The following is an 18,552-nucleotide window of genomic DNA, read 5'->3' as shown; positions in this document are numbered from 1 at the left end:
TTTTCAGAGGAAAAAAAAAACACAACCACATCACCTTTTGCCATCATGTATAATGTGGCTGTGTAACCATGGGAAGAGTATGAAGGCAAAAACAGAAATCCAAAGACAATTTTATACGTCTTTTTATACCTTTTCAGTACAGGAAAATGCAAGTGTACGCCTGTATGTTAAAAAATACATTTCTATAAGAAATGATATCACAGATCACACATTTATGAGCAATTGCATGATCACAATTTACGCACCCAACTTTGATAATTGAATACTTCATACTACTGAAGACCCATACAACTTTACTCTATGCTTTCCACAGAATCATGGAATGGCTGAGACTAGAAGGGACCTTTTAGAGAGTATCTGGTCCAACTCCTGCTCAAGCAGGGGGACCCAGACCAGGTTGCCCAAGGACCATATCCAGAGGACTTTAAGATCTCCAAGTAATTTTTCTAACATAGGATCATAGAATAGCTTGCATTAGATGGGACCTCAAAGATCATCTATTTCCAACCCCCCTGCCATAGTCAGGGTTGCCAAATGCTAGATTAGGCAGTAGTTCAGGCTACCCAGGGCTCTATCCAAACTGGCCTTGAACACCTCCAGGGATGGGGCATCCACAACATCATTGGGCAGCCTATTCCAATATGCTTACATACCTGTGGCATTCCAAAATGCGCTTCTTATCTCTTGGTCTGACTGTCTGCACTAAGCTGTCCATCTTATGGCAGTGTTCTTAAATGTCTCTCATGTTCTTATATGAGTATCCTTCAATGCCTTTTATTATAGTAACTCTTTGTTGCCTATAGGGACTTGAAATTTTCTGCAGCAACACTTCTATGTTACAGTTATCTTAATTTACAACAAAACTTACTAAACATATTTTTCTCTCCAAGGTTCTGTTTTCTGTATTCATTTTTCCGTTAGCTGTAACAATACTTTTTCTTGGAAACTTTACATAAGAAAAGGCCTTAAGTATCTAGAAATTACATGAGGGCATAAGAATTTATAGTAGTTTCTCTAAAGATTGGTAAAATTGTTATATACTCAAACCTAATAATATTCAAATTCTTCGAGATACTGATCGTGTCTATTAATTGCCCATAAACTTGTATTTATATTGATATAATGACATTTTCCTTAGAAGTATATTTATCTCTCTGTGCAAATAGATCTTATGCTCACGTGGGGAATGTGCACAGACAGGTTTTGCTATATAACAGACTTTACCGGTGAATGCACATAGGGCTAATTTCCTGGAAGATCTACATGTAAGGATAGCTGATCTAGTATTATTAGACAGAGTTATGTATTTGATGCTCAAATGTTTTCTGATGCTTGAAAATTTCCACACTTTTAAAGGTAAAACAAAACCTTACTTCTTTTTGCTTTTTCCTTTTTCCAAGTTCTTATGCAGTAGGAAAATTTATTTTAAAAAGTGATTTCAACAGAACTGCTAGTGCTGATATAATTTGTGATTTATCCTCATTGAAGTGTTGGAATGATAAAAGAAGAGGGCTATACTTTGTACCCCATTATCACTGTAGTGATTTTTTTTCTATGCTTAGTTCGTATCTTTCAGTAGAAAGGAGATAATAGAAGAAAGACCTTAATACGTGATATAAGCACAAGTATTTGACAGTAATATTCATATAATGGCAGTCAAAAAAAAAAAAGTGAAGAAGAATTAAAAAAAATGCTAACTCATTATTGGAGAAGGTATAGAGCTGCAAGCAAACTTTGCTGTCCACATATCTTTGCCTTCAGCATGAACAGGGATTTAAATCCGGAAGCTGAAATAAGCTCTCCTTACCTGTCTGTTTTTTGGGGTCTTAGTATTTGGTCTGGCTCCCTGGAAAACAAGAGCTGTTTGTGTGGCACCTGGTTTCTTCCTAATATTAAGGGAAGAGTCTTGTTGCTCTGTGGAAAATGTGTCTACCAATGCTTTGAGCATGCCATATTTGTAAATGTAAATTGCTACCACAGTCTTTCCCTTCCATAAATCGCGGGTCACACAGATGAAGCCCTGTGCCCATGGGATATGAGCAGCAGGACTTTCTTCTTGCAGCCCAGTAAGGACTGGAGGCTTACCTTTTGCTTTTTGTTTTTGTTTTTTTCCTCACCAAGGAAGTGTTTTGCTGAGGGTGTAGCAGGAGGGGGCTGTTGGTGAAGGCCCATGGTAGCTCCCTCTGCAGTTCACTTGCAAGGAGCACAGCAGGAGGATGTTCAGTATGGCACTGCTATAGTGAGCATTGTGAGTCACCCATGTGATAGCAGTGCAGTGGTGAGCTTTAAGGCATTGTCACCATGCACTGAAGGTGAGATCAAACAGCTGTAGTTTACTGGTCTGGGGACAGTATAATTTCTTGATGCTTTTAAAGCTCTCCAATTAATAGGCATATTTTCAAAACATATGTTAGTTCACATCCTTTGTAATTGAGATTGCAGATGAAACCAGTTTGGGACTGTTGGCTTGCAAGAGAGAAACATTTCCAACAAAGAAACTTGTTTTGTATGCTGTTGTAGCAGATGAACCACAGGCAGATTTATTTGGGAAGTGAATAAAGACATGGATTTTTCAATTGATAAGTAGTTACTATATGACTTAAAGAAACTTGAGAGATAGAGTTCTGTGAAGTTGCTACTACTGTTAATGCAAACTACTGTAGCATTTCAACTGTACTGTAGAGAAATTCTGTAGTAACTTACACATTTTTATCAAGAATATAGGTTGCTTTACATTTCCAGGTCTTCCTGCTACTAGTTGCAAAAATCCATACGGATATGGCCCCAGAAAGCCAAGAGTGCTCACTTGCTAGTGTAGTACGTGGCCAGAAATAACAAAAATGTCTGTCCAGATGCATATCTCAAGCATGTTACCATCTGCTTCCTGCAAGATGTCTCTTAAAGCCAGAGTGCCTTTGAGCACACATCCAAATGTAACTTCCAGAAGTTTGAATTTCAGTATTCTAATTGCAATTGTAGCTGCTTTAATATGTGTTTCTAGATGTTTGCATGCTGGATTGCTATTAACTTGAATTACTCATGCTAGAATCTCTTCAGCTCCTTCATAGGAATGAAATCTGAATAAAAATTGAGATATTTCTTACAAGTATATGGCAGTGGAGCTTGACCATGGGAGTGCATGATTTTGCATTAACAATTTGTTTCCAATCAAAATAACAGAAAAGGAGAGATTAAATATAGCAAGTATCCTTCTTCAGGCACTTATAGGGCACAAGTTTATGTGATTGCTTTTTTTGCCAGATTTAGATTGTTATTTTGGTCTGAAATTTCCAGTGGATGAGCTTGAAATACAGAACCAAATATTAATTCCAGGTTTAATGTTAGGATGCTTGTATGCAGAGGTATTGTAAAATTTGAGTCTCTGTTGCTATATGAAATGGCGAGGGTCAGATAAGTGAGATTAAAGCACAAAAACAAAATCATGTCAGCACCAGGATTCAGCAGACTGGAACCATGTTCCAGCAAGGCAGAGACAGTGCTTCTGCCTGGCTTGCAAAATAGGCTTGTGCACAGTAAGCGACTGCCCATTTGTGTGCACATGAGTATTTCTTTTTTTCCCCTCTATAAGGGCTTATAGAATTGTCCTCACTCTGGAATCCTAGAGAAACCTAGGAAATAAAAATAAGATTCTTTCACAATTCTGCTTACAGAAACCATTTTCCTCCTCATGCTCACACTTGGTATTAATTTGAACTAGCCTCTGTTCACTCAGGACCTATTTTACATTAAGTGATATTTACAGGTTTACTTCTTATCTTTTGGCCCTTGTTTAGATAATGCTAAAAAGCTAGGAGAAAAAAGAATGCAGGATCACAGGTGGAACACGTGGAAGATTTTTCTTAACTTTTAAATTCAGATCTCCCCTAGGCTCTAACCTCCAAAATGCTTGTAGATGGGCTTGGGCTTTTCAACAGTGATTTAGGTATAATCATGTGGCCCCTTATTTTGTGTATTGTTCAGTTTGATGACAACTATGTTATTAACAGCAACAAGTCAAAAGCTATATTGCTGCTTCTTGCATTCTCTTCACCAATCTACAAGCAAACTTTGTTTCTAATGTAATCCTAGGCATCATTATCCATAGATGAGGGGGTTGATTATGAAGTCATTAAGGAACAAATAGAAAACAGGCTGCAAATGCATCTGTAATACACAATCACGTTATTTTAAGTAACTATAGAAATTCTCTTGCTTTTGCCTCGCCAGTGCTAGAGGGATGGGTTAGATATTCTCTCCATGGCAGGTAGTTGTCCAGACTCTTTTTAAAGGCCGATACTTATGAATCTCATAGAACCTCTGAGGCAACTTTTCCCGTGCATCAATACCCTTGAAATTAGAAATTTTCTTATCTTGCTTTTGGAGGCATAAGCTCAATGCTTCTTGACTCATTGACTTTGGTCTCGTGGGACATTATGTCCTCTTTCTTTTTTTACTTCTCTGAGCAGCTTTTTATGTGCTTGAAGCCTGGCATTATTTTTTGTTGAGCTTTATCTTTAAGCTGACAAATCATCCAGTCTCTTCCAGATGGCCAGGAGCTGAGCCTTCTGCACACATGTGCTGTGGCTTCTGGAGGTTGCTGGTTGTGGATCGTTGCCCCTGTCTTGGTCATTTTGGCAGCAGAGGGGCTGCTTTATGTCTAGGAGAGATGGAACTCAGCCAGCAGCCCTCCTACACCCCTGGCCCGGCGAGTTCCTGGTGGGCGGTATCCCCTGTCGCTAGATGGCATCAGCTGCATAGTGGAACTGAGAAATAACGCCTGAAGGGAGGAGTTTTCAGTCAGGGAAGCTGGTCTCTCTCTTCAGTAGCATATGGATTAACTGTTTGTGTGGTAAACAGTTACTACGGAAGTAGGCTTTTCTTCCTGCTGCTGTGCAAGTTTCTTAGCAACTATAAACTACTATTGCTTCCAGTAAACTGCTAGTACTTCCAGTAAAGATACTCATCAGAAATTTAACGCCATTCTTACTGTAAGAAGTTCCTATAGTACCTGTCTGTTACTCTTTGGAGCCTTTTTCGTTTGAGATTTACAGAAAAGAGTAACCTGTAATGTCCTGTTGGTAGACCAGGACTGCTGAGTAGGACTTCTAGTTCATTTAGATTTGTCAGCAAATTGTGCTTTTATTATTAAAATATATATGATGTGTACTTTATTTCTTTATTACGCATTTCACTTCAACATCAGGTGTAGCAGCATGTTTCAGCCAAGCCAGTGCACTCAAGTGAGCCTCATCAGCTGTATAAGTAAAAACTGTACTCTGTATTTGACTTTCTGTCAAATTAGGTGCCAGCATTTCTTTCTGACCACAGCAGCGTTCATTTCCCAGCTTCTCTGTATTCTCCTGCACTTGTCTGAACAAAACAATTTCTTCCTTCTGTCCTAAATTGTTGTTTCTTTTTTTACTAGGGAAATGTATTTAACAGTGTGTGAGTTGACCCAAGATATGGTCTGAAAGGCATCAAATATGTACCAGCATTTCTATCAGCCCAAGAGTAACAACAGCTGCTCTTGGCTTCCTTCAGAGAATTTCTAGATATTCAGCCTTCTTTTAGTTTGAAACCTATCTTCAGATCCCAGAGCATTTAAATTTTTGCAGTAAGCTTTCATAGGCCATAGGAGTAGAAAAAAGTAGAAGAGGAAGTAACCATGAAATATTTGAAGAGATGATGTTTTGTGTGAGTTCTACTGAAGTGTTTTGCTCAATATATTAAATATTTATATAGCTCTGCAGTCACTATTAATCCCAATAGTTGTATTTTCTCTAGCCTACCACAGATTCCTACCTTATAGTCACCCCCTCAAAATTAATCAATCACATACACACTTGTCACCACTGGAAAATAGTTTATTTTAGCAAATAACACATTTTATTTATTACAATTCTATTTCTGCCTGACTAGAGCTGAGTGTTGCTAAAAATATTGAGAAAATTAATATTATGTGAGCTGTGAACATTTGCTTTTGCAGCTACACAGATAAGAGGCACACGAAGGATCAGATGATCAGACTATCTTGTATTTCTATGTGATTTCTTCAAAACTGAAGTGTTGCATACTAAGAATAGACTTCGCAATCTTAAAAAAATCATTACTTTTCTGAGAACATCAGAGGAAGAATTTTCAACTTAAGTTCACGTGATATGCCAATAGAAGTTTTTGGAAACATATTATTAATAAACTACAACTTATCATTTTTCATCCTGGTCTACTTTTTGTTTTTCTTTCCATTTTCCTAGATTCTCTGTAGTCTGTCTTTTTTTTTTTCCCCTTTCTTTCTTCCCTCATTCAAGAGTCATTTGAAAGATGCTACTTTTTTTTTTTGGCAGCTACTCATATATCCAGGCATACAGGTCTTAGCTTTGACAAGCAGAAGTTTATCATACTTCAAGTTCATTCTGTGTGACCTGCCTGGGTGTCATTTGGAATCTGTGGTCTCTGATGGTCAGCCTAGACATATTCCTTTTTCCCTTCTGTCCTTGAAACATTTCTTCTCTTTTTTTTCCTCATTTGAAAAACAGATTTGGTATTGTAATAATTCCATTACCTCCAAACTCAATATGCTCTTTTTATGTCTGCTTCCAGTTAACTAAGAAGTGTAAATAGCTAGTATTTTTTCCTAGGCCACGGTGTTTAAACCTTTGGTCTGTTAAGGAACTGCACAGTCTCAGCTAAGGAATTGAGACAATTGCAGAAAACATAAAAAATACAGAATATTTTGTCTTCTTTGCTCTTATGCCATTTTCTTTATAACCACCTGTCTTGCTGAACTTGCATCCTTTCCCTCTGTTTTTAAACATCTCTGTCTTCTGGGGGAAAGAGAAGGATGATTTATTGCTTCCTGCTGTTCTCTGTTCCTGATACCTGCCTGAAGCCAAGCCTCCAGAATGTAACATTTTACCCCATCATCCCTGCTTTGCACTTAACTCTTCTTATCTTACTTTATGCAAACGTTTCCTTCTCTCTGCCTCTCATCCTGCTTCTGCTATTCCTTCTCCTCCATCTTAAAGGAAAGGAGATAAAGATGACTTGGCTAATGCAAATTCAGCAAGCTCCTCTTTCTCCTGTACTTGCTTTCATTAGCAGGAAAGTAAACTATCTTGCAAATTATTTTGTAATGAAGGTAGTTTTCTTATATATGTTGAATGTTCATCTTAAATGTTGGAAATCTTTAGACAAGAAAAGAAGCCAACATCAATAGTGAAAGAATTGTCTTTGTGTTCACTCTGAAATCCTGAGGTGCCATAAGATGCTGGAAAAGCACTATACACAATATAGTGGAAAGCAGTATACAATGAACATAGTTGTCTGCCTCATCGTTTATATATAGTAAGACTTGACTTCAACTTCTTTCTGTTTATCAAATAAATGACTGTTACGTACAAGCCTACGTTCAGACTAAAATTAGGAAAGAGGTATAAACCCTTCCTCACTTCAGATTGCAGAGAATCTAGCAATTGGTATTGATAGCTAAGCTATCAAGTTGCCTTTGAATTTAAAGCAGAGTAAAGTTGCATACCAAATACTACTGCCTTTGTAAGAATGATTAGTTATAAAGCCACTAAAACAAGCTACAAATTGGCAGCTGAAAGTTTATTTTTCTTGGCTGAATAGTAAGGATTTTTTCAGTCTCATACCTCTCTACTTAGCTAAACCATATAAATAGTGGTTAAATTCTTTTATATTCAGTCAAGTGGCTGCCCCTTAGAATTAGTAACGATCTTGAAAAATGTACTATATTTCTGTGTTTCATTTCTGGAATGAAACCTTGCCAGAAATGTACCTCCTCAACATTTGTTTTTTAATAACCCAAATGACAGTTAAGAGATGAAAACTACATTGTCCCAGCAATGCGGATTACAGTCTTTGAGCCCAAAGGAATCTAGTGGGGTGTAAACTGACCCTGCCAAAGAGAAGTGCTATACTGAAGAGCACAAGAGAAAGTAAGAGCTGTGTTTCCCCACATTTAATGTATTGTATTGTAACATCAAATAGTATATTTGAATATCATAACTTTGTGATTGTATTAGGGGAGGGTGATTGAATTGAAGCCTGGATTGTTGTCTGTGCTTAAGGACTTCTGCTGGTCCCTACAAGCACTGATCTTTCTGAGTTTGGTCTGAGGATTTCACATTCTGGATATATAGAATTCCTGTCATGCTTATTATAACAGCTGTATTACAAGCAGTTAACTAACATGGCAAGAATTGCAAAGGACATCTTGATCAATCATCAAGATCAGATTAGACAAGAAAAACAAACCCCAAACTAGATGCTAAAGGAACTTTTGATAATGTACATAGAGGAAATTATGTTACTTAGAAAACTTGACATTAAGTAGATCTGATAAGAGGGTCTGAAGCAGTTTCTGGCAGCATTTTATTATGTGGCAGTTCTAGACAACCTTTTAATTTGTTATATTTCTGTCTTCCGCTTGAAAACATATTTTCTGAAAAGATACTTAATGAACTGAGAAGACAATTACTATTTTTGAAAGTGTACTTGGAAGATGATTATAAAATCCTGCAGAGGTTAATTGCCAATGCATTATCCTAGGCTGTATTCCTGAGAATTCACGAAGCTGTTTAGAAACAAGAATGGAAGTTGAAGAACAGCATTTGTTTCCTTGCATTGCAGAGCAGCAGCAATAAGTTACAAAGTTGTGCATACAGTCTCCAGAGGTTTGCTTCCTACTCCATATCATTGGAATAAGTTCTTTTATTAAGTCATAGGAGGGTAAATATGTTGATTGTTAAGTTGAAAATTACAGTCCTCTTGATTCCACTTTTTTTTTTTTATATTTTGAGAAAGTATTTACACTGTCAAAGTGTGGTTATTAGCATGGGCTTTTGCATGGATACAAATCTGCTAACTATATAGAGACATTTGAGGCAAAAGTTGTTTCTTTTTCAGTAATTTTTGCATGCGTATTAATACATGTCAGTATCCATACAGCCACATGTTCAATGATATCTATAAAATGGATAAAATTTATTTTAGACCATGTGCAGGTAGCAAGAGGTCAGTTGTAGATCTGGTGGTCACCATTAGTCTTCCATTATGATAGTGAATTTGAGGACCAAAGATTCTCTACAGGATGTTCATAGTTCCATTTTTAAGAGAATTTTGAAACTTGGATGCTCTGCAAGAGTTACTGCAGGCTAACATCACTTCTCAAGAACGGTGCTTGTCTAGTAATTAATTTTCCTCTTTTCAGGAAGAGAGTTGCATGACAGTAGCAGAAAACCATTTACTATAATTAGCTTACTTTCTCCTCTCCTGTGTTAGCACCAATAAAATTAATTATTTTCTGATTGCTTACTGACTCTTTGTTCAACAGAGTTATAATTTTTATGCTTTTAAGGTTTTCTAAAGAAAAATAAAGTATGGTGTGTGGTATAGCGATAAGAAATACTTGGAAAAAAAAAATGCTTCATTTCTCACCATCAAATCACTTCGTTTGATTGTGAAGGCTTAACATGATGCTAATTTCTTCACCACATAATCAAATTTTCTCAACTCTGCCAGCAAAGTGTCTCTGGCTCTGCTGTCTTCCTCAGCACTTGCCCTTGGCCTGGGATAATGAACAAGTTTTTCAGCTTTTGTTTTACCTGGATTTCAATAAAGTATTGCAAGCTTTGGTGATTAGACTTCTCTATTATGAGTATATATTCAAGGAATGTGTTTTCACCAGATTCAATACTACCTTAGGAATAAGGTTAAATTCTACCTTTTCTAAGCCATGTTTGCCTAATTACAGTACAGTGTGTGTTAATGAGGGTTATTCCAAGGTATCACTGCCTGATAACAGCAAGCAGCCCAGAGGCAAATTCCAGATCCCAGTGTTGAGAATTGATTTATTGCCTGCCTGCAATTAACAATTGGGCTTAAGGGTCTGGGCAGAAAAGTAAAATAAGACTCTTTCAGCTCGTATGTTGAATCCAGTCTTCTTGACCTTTTCCATTTAATATGAAACTAAAAGATGAGGTATCACAGATTTATTATGCAGCTCAGACTTCGCAGTCTACGGGGAAAGAGAACAGTGATGTTTAAATTTACTTTAAGGCCTTACGTTGGTTACACATCAAAGAATGAGAGTGGGAGACATTTGGTAGGGAAAACAGACAACAAAGTATGTCCAGCAGTGAAGTTCATATGTTTTTACCTTCTTCCCTCAGGGTAAAAAATAAAAAAATCACTGGATATTTAAATGAACTTTGCCATCTTTCTTTGATTATTTGAACCTGTGGGAGCTAGTGTGAAAACTGCTTTGCTTGTGTCTTTATTTGTTCATGTGTAATATGCATTTTCTGGGGGGGGAGGGGAGGGAAGGAAAGAAAAAAAACTTGTCATAGCATAGTTCATGAAATACAGCTATTCTGAAGAGGAAAGCATCTTCTGCTACTAAAAACTTTATTGCTGATCCCAAACAGTATTCATGTTCCAGGAAAGGGGGTAAAAACATTTTCCACAGGAAACCTTCCCTGGTAGATCTGCTTTGTTTAATCAAAAAAGCCAATGCTCTTGGCTAGCTCTCAAGACAAACATTGTGGTATCCCATTGAGCTAGCTGCAGGAACATGCTTATATTCCTCTGGTGAAGGCTGTTACATGTCTTGACCTAAATACTATGGAGTAAAATAATGACTTGGTTAGAAGCTGATAGGTTTTGTTTAAGGGGTTTTCCTGAGATGTAGCAGTCCACTCTGTAGCTTTTGGACAGGTATCTGTCATGTTACAGTACAGAATAAGATTTTTGTCTCTTGTCTAGCTGCAGTGATGACATTTAATTTGGAACTCCTTATGGGAGACTTTTCTACCATCTGTAGATGCTTGAATATGTTAACTCACAAAATGGTATTATGTTTAGCACCCAGTATGTATCTTTCAGTCTTTCTTTGATACTGCTGTTTCAACTGTACATGTTCTCTCTTTCATTAAATAGCTAAAGTTCAAGTGGTTTAAAACTTATTTTTTCTTACTTGAAAATAGCATTATTCGCATACCAAAAAGCTAAGTAATGTCTGGGATTTATTAAATCATTCAGCAAAGTTGACCACAGACAGTTGCATATAGAACAAATGCTGGAAGAAAAATAATCTATGTTGGCAATGTTCATAATACTATAACACACACAGAAAACCAAACACTTGGTGTTGTTTCTGTTTATGCATTGCTATTTCCTTTTAGACCTTTAACTAGCTTGACATTTTCAGATACAGAGTTTGATCAGTGAGGAAATATGTAAGCTTAAGTCATAGAGATGATACAAAAATGTTAACTTCCATATTATGTTGCTGCCTTGGAACAGTGGTTATGGGTTATACCAAGGTATATCTTATTTGTTTGATATGATATTTATGAATAGACTTTTATTGCTAACTTTATGTAATTCTATACTTCTTAAAATCTTGCATTTCAAGTGTGTTTACAAAATTTTGTTGCTGCAGTATTCAGAAAAAAAAAAAATAGCATTATTGATGTTGGAACTTTGGTTGGTTTTCTTCTCTTTGTATCTGTTCCTAGTATTCCACATACCTGTGAGCTTTGCCACCTTAGCTGATCAGCTCTTCACACATAAAATGCTAGTTGTGAAACAGCAGAAATATTAACATGAGCATTACTCATCAGACAGTACTAATATAAGACATAAGAAGTAACTGAACAACATTCTTGAGAATTTCATGCTCTTACAATTTTCTGAATATTAAACTCCATTTTTAAATCACAAACAGTATCCAAAATTTGAGCAATGGCAATGGAAGTCATTATTTGTTGTGTAAGACTGATTAATTCCGTTCTGGAATTAGTAACATAGGAACCTGTAACATAAGCATTATTTACTCTCATGAGTAAAAAAGCATCGAATACAGTAACTGAAAATTCTATAATAGAGAGTTTTACAAACTTATTTCTGCTACAACGCATCCTTTTGGCTTCATTGTTTTTTGTTTATATTGAGTTACAACCCAGGGAAATCTTTAAACTTTGTTTTGCCTTTTTAAAATTCTATTGTTTGCACATGAAAGGATATTTGTTGTGCAGATTAAGTGGTTTGTGACTAGGGTTGGCTAATATATTATTTTGTTTTAATTTTTAGAGGACTGTGGGACATATTTCCCAGAAGTGAAAAATCATCCAGAAAAATACTTACAAAGATGTCCCAGTTCTGTAAAAAAGTGGCTGAAACAACTGAAGAGTGCTGGGAAGATTCTGCTACTAATTACCAGTTCTCACAGTGACTATTGCAGGCTCCTGTGTGAATATATTCTTGGGTAAGTGCAGTGTCCATTTCAAATTGTATTTCCAGATGCCAGATGGAAATAAGCCTGAGCTACAGGAAGGTTAATTTTTCTCCATTTACTTGTTATAAATTATTTGGATCTTAAGCTTCTGGTAGGTCTATCTCTAGTACCAAGGTACTCAAGACAAAGTAGTTCATCTGTTAGCTTGTGAGCTTCATCTGACCCACAGCATAAATATCCTACATCTTTTCTGGCCATCACGAAGACATAAAGAAATATCTTCAGGCCAACACCTAATGGAAGGCAACATCTGAATACATGTATTTTTACAAGGTTACCTGAGCCTCTCTCATCATAAGTGCAAGCAGTAGTTATATTTCTCTTTTTTGCATTAAATTTGCACGGAAAAACTTACAAATACTTCTTCCTCATAATAGCTTCCACAACATGGTTGTGCATGAGGAATGTGCATTTGCAGATCACAGCAGAAAAGATAAAACGGGTAGTTGATTGCACTTGGCAGTCGGTTGAGATTTGCAGCTGCTGACAACAGCTATTTTTTACTTGTATTTTTTCTAACACAACTGGTCAAGTCACATTCAGTGAAATGAAGCAGAACTTACAACTCCAGAAAGGAATTAATCAGTGACGCTTGTGGTTAGGCGGGTGAACATGGTGAAACTAGTGAATTGAAGAAACAAAAGTAGTGCAATGTGAGCCAACCTTGACTATCTGGATATGCAAGGAAGCAGCAAAGTGAGTACAGCAGCACAGTTTAAGAAAAAAAAAAAAAGACTGGAAACCAGAGCAACCTCCCCAAACCAGTCCCACCAGTATCACTTATCTGTTGTTCTCTATGGGCTACATGAAGCATCAGCTGTGCCAGTTCTCGCTGCCTTGTATGAATATTGTATATTGTCATCTGATGGGGTAAACTTACCTCCTTGCAAGAAAAAATTCTCCTATCGAGTAAGTTGTCTGTGAATTAACTTTTTAATGTAGAACTGTCTAGTGGTTTTATGAATGAAAATTTGATATAAAACTAAAATCATTAACTACATATAATGATTTTGGTTTTTTCCTTGGTGAATTATGTTTCAGCAGTTTTCACAGAATCATAGGGGTTGGAAGGAACCTCTGGAAATCATCCAGACCAACCCCCTCCCCACTAAAGCAGATTCTCTACAGTAGGTTAGACAGGAAGGCATCCAGGCAGATTTTTAATATCTCCAGAGAAAGAGACTCTACAAACTCTCTGGGTAGTCTGTTCCAGTGCTCTGAAGGCAGCAGCAGACATCCTGCTTGAAAGGCAATAGAAAAGATTGGCTGCCTCTCAAAAGACAGAAGAGATACTCTGCTAGAAGAAGACTGGATCACTTTGTCTTTTTTCTCATGAGTATATGATATTCTAAAATCATCTTTTCCAGTGATTGATCAAAACTGGCTTCAAAGACATGTTCTGGAGTAATAAGTACTTCACCGTCCATTAGACCTTACTGACCTTACTGAAGTATTTTTTTTTTGTAATTCTAAACACTCTTTTATTTACTCCGTGCATCCTGTATCAAATGATGAATTTCTACTTTCTCTAGCTGCTTTTTGTACCACTAGAATACAGTCTAGGTTCATATATGTTATCTGTTTTCTTAACCTTAATTTTGCCAGGTTAGCTGCATTTTATTTTTTTACATCAACCCTTGTGAATTGCTTCATTTTCCTTTTTTTAATATTTCTTTTCAGTTAATTAATATTACATTAAAAAAAAAGAGAAGTGGAGATGTTTGAAGTTTTAACCTCTTAACAGTTCCAAGATAAGGATGTTATTTTTAACTTATTTGCAGTTTCTTGAAAAAGTTCCCCTTTTGCAAAGAAATTGCTGTCCACTTAAAATCAGCAGTGAGAAATACATTCTTAAGTGTATGATTTATTATTTAAAGAGCAAAATATCCCAATTGCTTTCACCTGATGGCTTTCAGTCTAAGGACAAGCTCAAGGTAAAGAGAGAGGAAGTGTAAGAGAAATCAGGTTTTGAAATAAAATGTGAACTTGTTTCCTAGCCAGATCACACACATACCACTGGGATCACTGTATAAGCCTATTGAAACAAGTGGAAGTTCATTTACAAGTAGCAGTGTCATTGTGTGACTTTTGAGGCTTACTTACAAATAAAATGTTGGTCAACTTAGTTGAATGTTTAAATGTTGTTAGGAGCACACCTAAATGCAAGTCTGTCATCATGTAGTCACCACAGGTGAGTATCAATTCACCTTTTCATCAGTGTTAACTACTTATAAACTAGAAATTTTTGAAGCTGGTTGTTTTGATTCCCTTTGTGATTACTGGAGAGAAAATTCTGGGCATCATCCTTGGCAATTCGTTCTGTACCATAAAATAATGTCTGAAGTAAGTGGGATGAATTGTCTTAGCACGTGGATATTATTTTTTTTCACTCTGCCTGTGGTATAGATCGCTGTCAGTGAATTCAGCATGCAACTTATAGATGGCTATGGTTAGGTGAGATAAGTCCTACTCTTTGTCCTCACCATTCACTGTAACCACAGACCCCCATACCAAGCACAAGCAATAACTGGAACAAATTTTATAATGAATATTATGTAGTTATGTAAAAGCACGTCTAGGTGCTCATAAAATAAGTAGCTTTGCAAATGAAATTTTCAGTGATTCTAAAAAGGTCATAGATAACACCTCACATCTTCTTCAACAAATCAAGATAAAGTTACCTGCATCTTGTGAAAGACTGTTCACTGTGTTTTGAATTTTTTACATAAAGAATAAGTTATTGTTCCCACACATGTGTCATGTTCCTGAAGTGTTCACTTTCAAAATAAAGTTCAAGCTTACCTTACCCATGAAAACATTATTTGCACTGGATGTCAATACAAGAAGCTTACCTTTATTGATACTTATCACCTAAGACCTGATGATGGATGTCTTTTTATTCAACTTCTGGAGTCGTCCAAATAACTTTGTACTATTTATCTTAAAAAGGTTTACATATGGTCACAAGTTGAATAAAACAAGCTAATACTATGTCTTAAGGAAGTTCTTTCCTTGAGAAAGGAAAATTAAAGGCATTTGATTTTAAGGCTGGAATGTAATCTGGAACACAAAATAAAAATTTGAAGATAACCTCACAGAGAGCGCATTCATATTTTTATTTATGTTATCTCAGTCTCCCGGAAAATTGTAGGTTATTTGAAAACGGCACAGTTAGCTAGTTTTCTTCCAGTAAGCTTCTTTTATTATTCTTTTTTTATAGTATTTTAGTGCCTCTATTTATCTCGGGCATCTGTAACTTCTATGTTCTTACAAGAATATCTGTAATTCTTCAGATCTTATACATAATACAGTCACCCAAGCAAAGAAACATTCCTACTAAAATGAAGTGCGTGTCATAGATGGGGAATGTTTTCATTTTCTAATAATAAAAAATAATCACTGTAAGCAATACTTGTCTAATTTTATGTTTTAGTAATTTCAGAACATGTAGGTAGCCTTAATTGTTATTATTTCTTGCTGTAGCTATGAGCTGGATGATGTAATAAGTGAGGTCAAAGAGAATCCTTAAAATAAAGAAGAACCTTCCTACAGTAGGAATAACTGGCACCTCCAGGAGTTCATCTCATGGTATGCTAGGTGGCATGAAGGTTCCCCCAGGTTGCCTATTTTTTTCATATTGGCTTTGTAATACTACTGGCTTGTGTACAGGTCTCTATTTTTTTTTTTTTTAGCACCTTCACATAAGTGAGTTCCATATATACTGTGCTGAAATGTTCGAACCTAATTGAATTGATGGGTTTTTGACAGTTCAGATATCAATCAGTGTTTTGATAGACCTTATGAACTTTGAAAATTTTGAATTTCATGATGGGATTCAGCTGGGAGATTGAGAATCATATTTATTGGTCTTTATGAGCCACATGTGAAGTGGGGATTTAGTCAGAGCAGTAGAGTCTGAAGAAGAGGTTCAGCTGACAAAATGGTATATGAAATCAGCCTTCACTAGCTGGGTTAATTAGACCTATTAACTGCAGAGTCATCCTAGGTACTTGTTAAGCCAGCATATACATATAGAATAGATACCAACAATATGGACATTTTCATTTAAGTATATTTAGTCTTCTGTTACTTCCAATTCTAGAAGCTAGTAAGGTTTTATAAGGCATGTATAGTCTCAAGAGCAGAAAACAAATACATATGCATATGTATTCAGTCTGTATACTCTATACAGGATAAATAGGGGAAAAAATACTATTTTGTCTGTGTTCCATATGGTTTAACTGCTAGAATTGTTTTCTTCTTCAGTCTGTTTTCCTAAACAAATGAAGTGCATGTGATCAGGCTCTGCTTGTTTGCTTGTCAAAACATTCACAACTCTTGGATCTACTCGCTGCTTCAACTAAATATGACACAAGGATCTCAGAGGCCTCTAAGTTATGAACTTTGCAAAACAGGTATCTGAGAAACACCACAGGTACCTTACAATGCCGCTAATGAAGTAAAGGCTGTAGCACATGTCCACTGCTTATAAAATAATCAGAGAAACTGAGTATGTTACATAAAGCTATATAAAATCAGACTTTGCTGCACTTATATTCTCAGAACTATATGATTTCTTTTGAAGGCTGTTATGTAGAAGGCTCTTGAGTTCTGAATGAGCAATGAAGCTTTATGACAGGTACAGATAAACCAGATCAAATATGCTGTATGTGGTATCACAGAATCATAGAATGGCTTGGGTTGGAAGGGACCTCAAGGTTCATCAAGTTCCAGTTCCTCTGCTACAGGCAGGGTGCCAGCCTCTACATCAAGAACTAGATCAGATTGCCCAGGGCCCCATACAACCTGGCCTTAAAGATGTGTCCTTGGTAAACCTGTTGTATCAGCCCTGAATTTTTCTGTGAGGGCTGTGAGCTTTAGCTTCTCCTCACTATCTCCCCAGACTAAGGCAAAGAGAAGAAAGAAGGCAGAAAAAGGTAAAGTTTGTCCCCTTCTTCACAACAGGACACTAGTGATGGTCTTTGGCCACTGGTAGCTTCGCTGAACCTCAGAATTGAGATATGGAGCTTTTATCAGCTGTCTGTGCAAAATTAGCATAAGCATTAGACTTCAGAAACTTCAAGTCTTCACAGTTTCCCCTGGGGGATATTTTAATAATGTAAATCAACAAGAAGGCATGGTTTGCTCTGTGAATAGAAGTTGGAAGCCATGTTGGAGTTAACACTCCACGCAAAAAATGCTAGATGTGAGGGGCTGGGGCCATATCACCCATGGCCCAGCACACTTTTCCAGTCTATTCCTGCAATAATTAGCTCTGGTTGCTACAGTCTCATTAATTCAGAGGTCCACAAAAGAGAACCAAGAAAGTTTCAGTCTAAATGCTATTGCTACTATAATTGACTACTTAAAATTTAAAAATTGTTTTTCCCTCTCATATTCAAAAGCCAGTGGTTAGAAAACTGTAGGACACTTTTGGAAATAGAAAGAGAAGACATAAATTGTACAGTTAGTATGTTTCTGAGTATATGGAACCCCTAAATCCAGATTTAGAAAAATAATTTCTAAGAAATTCCATTTGTAAGAAAATCACTTGACTTCACATATTCCTGCTGTTTAAAAAAAACACCTCAATCACAGTTTTCTATACAGGAAAAAAAAAAAAAAAACCCACAACAGAAGAGGATGCTTTAGTGAAGTGTTGTCCTGAAGTATGAACACCTTACTGAATTTAATTTCCTTTGCTTTCCAGAAATGATTTTGAAGAGTATTTTGATGTTGTGATCACAAATGCTTTGAAACCTGGCTTTTTCTCCCATACTCCAAACCAAAGACCTTTCCGAACTCTTGGTAAGTTGCAGTCATGGCTTCCTTCTCATCTTCTTACATCTGTTAAAAAGAAAAAAATATGAGAGGACTGAACCAAACTAATAGTCTGAACAACATATTTTGAAAATTTAGCTGTAAGAAATAAAATGGATTCTACACAAGTCTCTTCTAAAGATATTAGTAAAAAATTCTGTTAAGACTGAGGAGCACTGAGAAATTAAGATTTAGAGTGAGAAAAGACAAATCTGTGACAGTAATTAAAAATGGTATTGATGCTCAGATATTGCATCATTAATAAAACACTAAGAATCTTATTCTTTGCTGAGCTGATATGGTTAAAAAAACATAACAGAAAAATTTAAAGATTTAAGAATGGTACAAATAAAATTGCAAGATTAGAGGAAATTATTTGGGAGGGAAATCTGACAGTATTAAATGTGTTTACT

At 36.3% G+C, this 18,552-nt stretch overlaps 1 protein-coding gene across 1 annotated transcript in view; it reads left to right on the top strand.

Annotated features, from left to right (window-relative positions):
- NT5DC1 (5'-nucleotidase domain containing 1) overlaps positions 1–18,552 on the top strand; it is a 54,675-nt gene that overhangs the window by 10,880 nt on the left and 25,243 nt on the right. The window contains exons 2-3 of the mRNA XM_010707531.1: positions 12,108–12,289; positions 18,030–18,127. Coding sequence (XP_010705833.1) covers positions 12,108–12,289; positions 18,030–18,127 — 280 coding nt within the window. The remainder of the gene's footprint in view (positions 1–12,107; positions 12,290–18,029; positions 18,128–18,552) is intronic.

Source organism: Meleagris gallopavo, chromosome 2 (assembly GCF_000146605.3).
Source record: "Meleagris gallopavo isolate NT-WF06-2002-E0010 breed Aviagen turkey brand Nicholas breeding stock chromosome 2, Turkey_5.1, whole genome shotgun sequence".
Lineage (NCBI taxonomy): Eukaryota > Metazoa > Chordata > Aves > Galliformes > Phasianidae > Meleagris > Meleagris gallopavo.
Note: the sequence above shows the minus strand (reverse complement) of the source record. Positions and strands in the feature narration are given on the sequence as shown.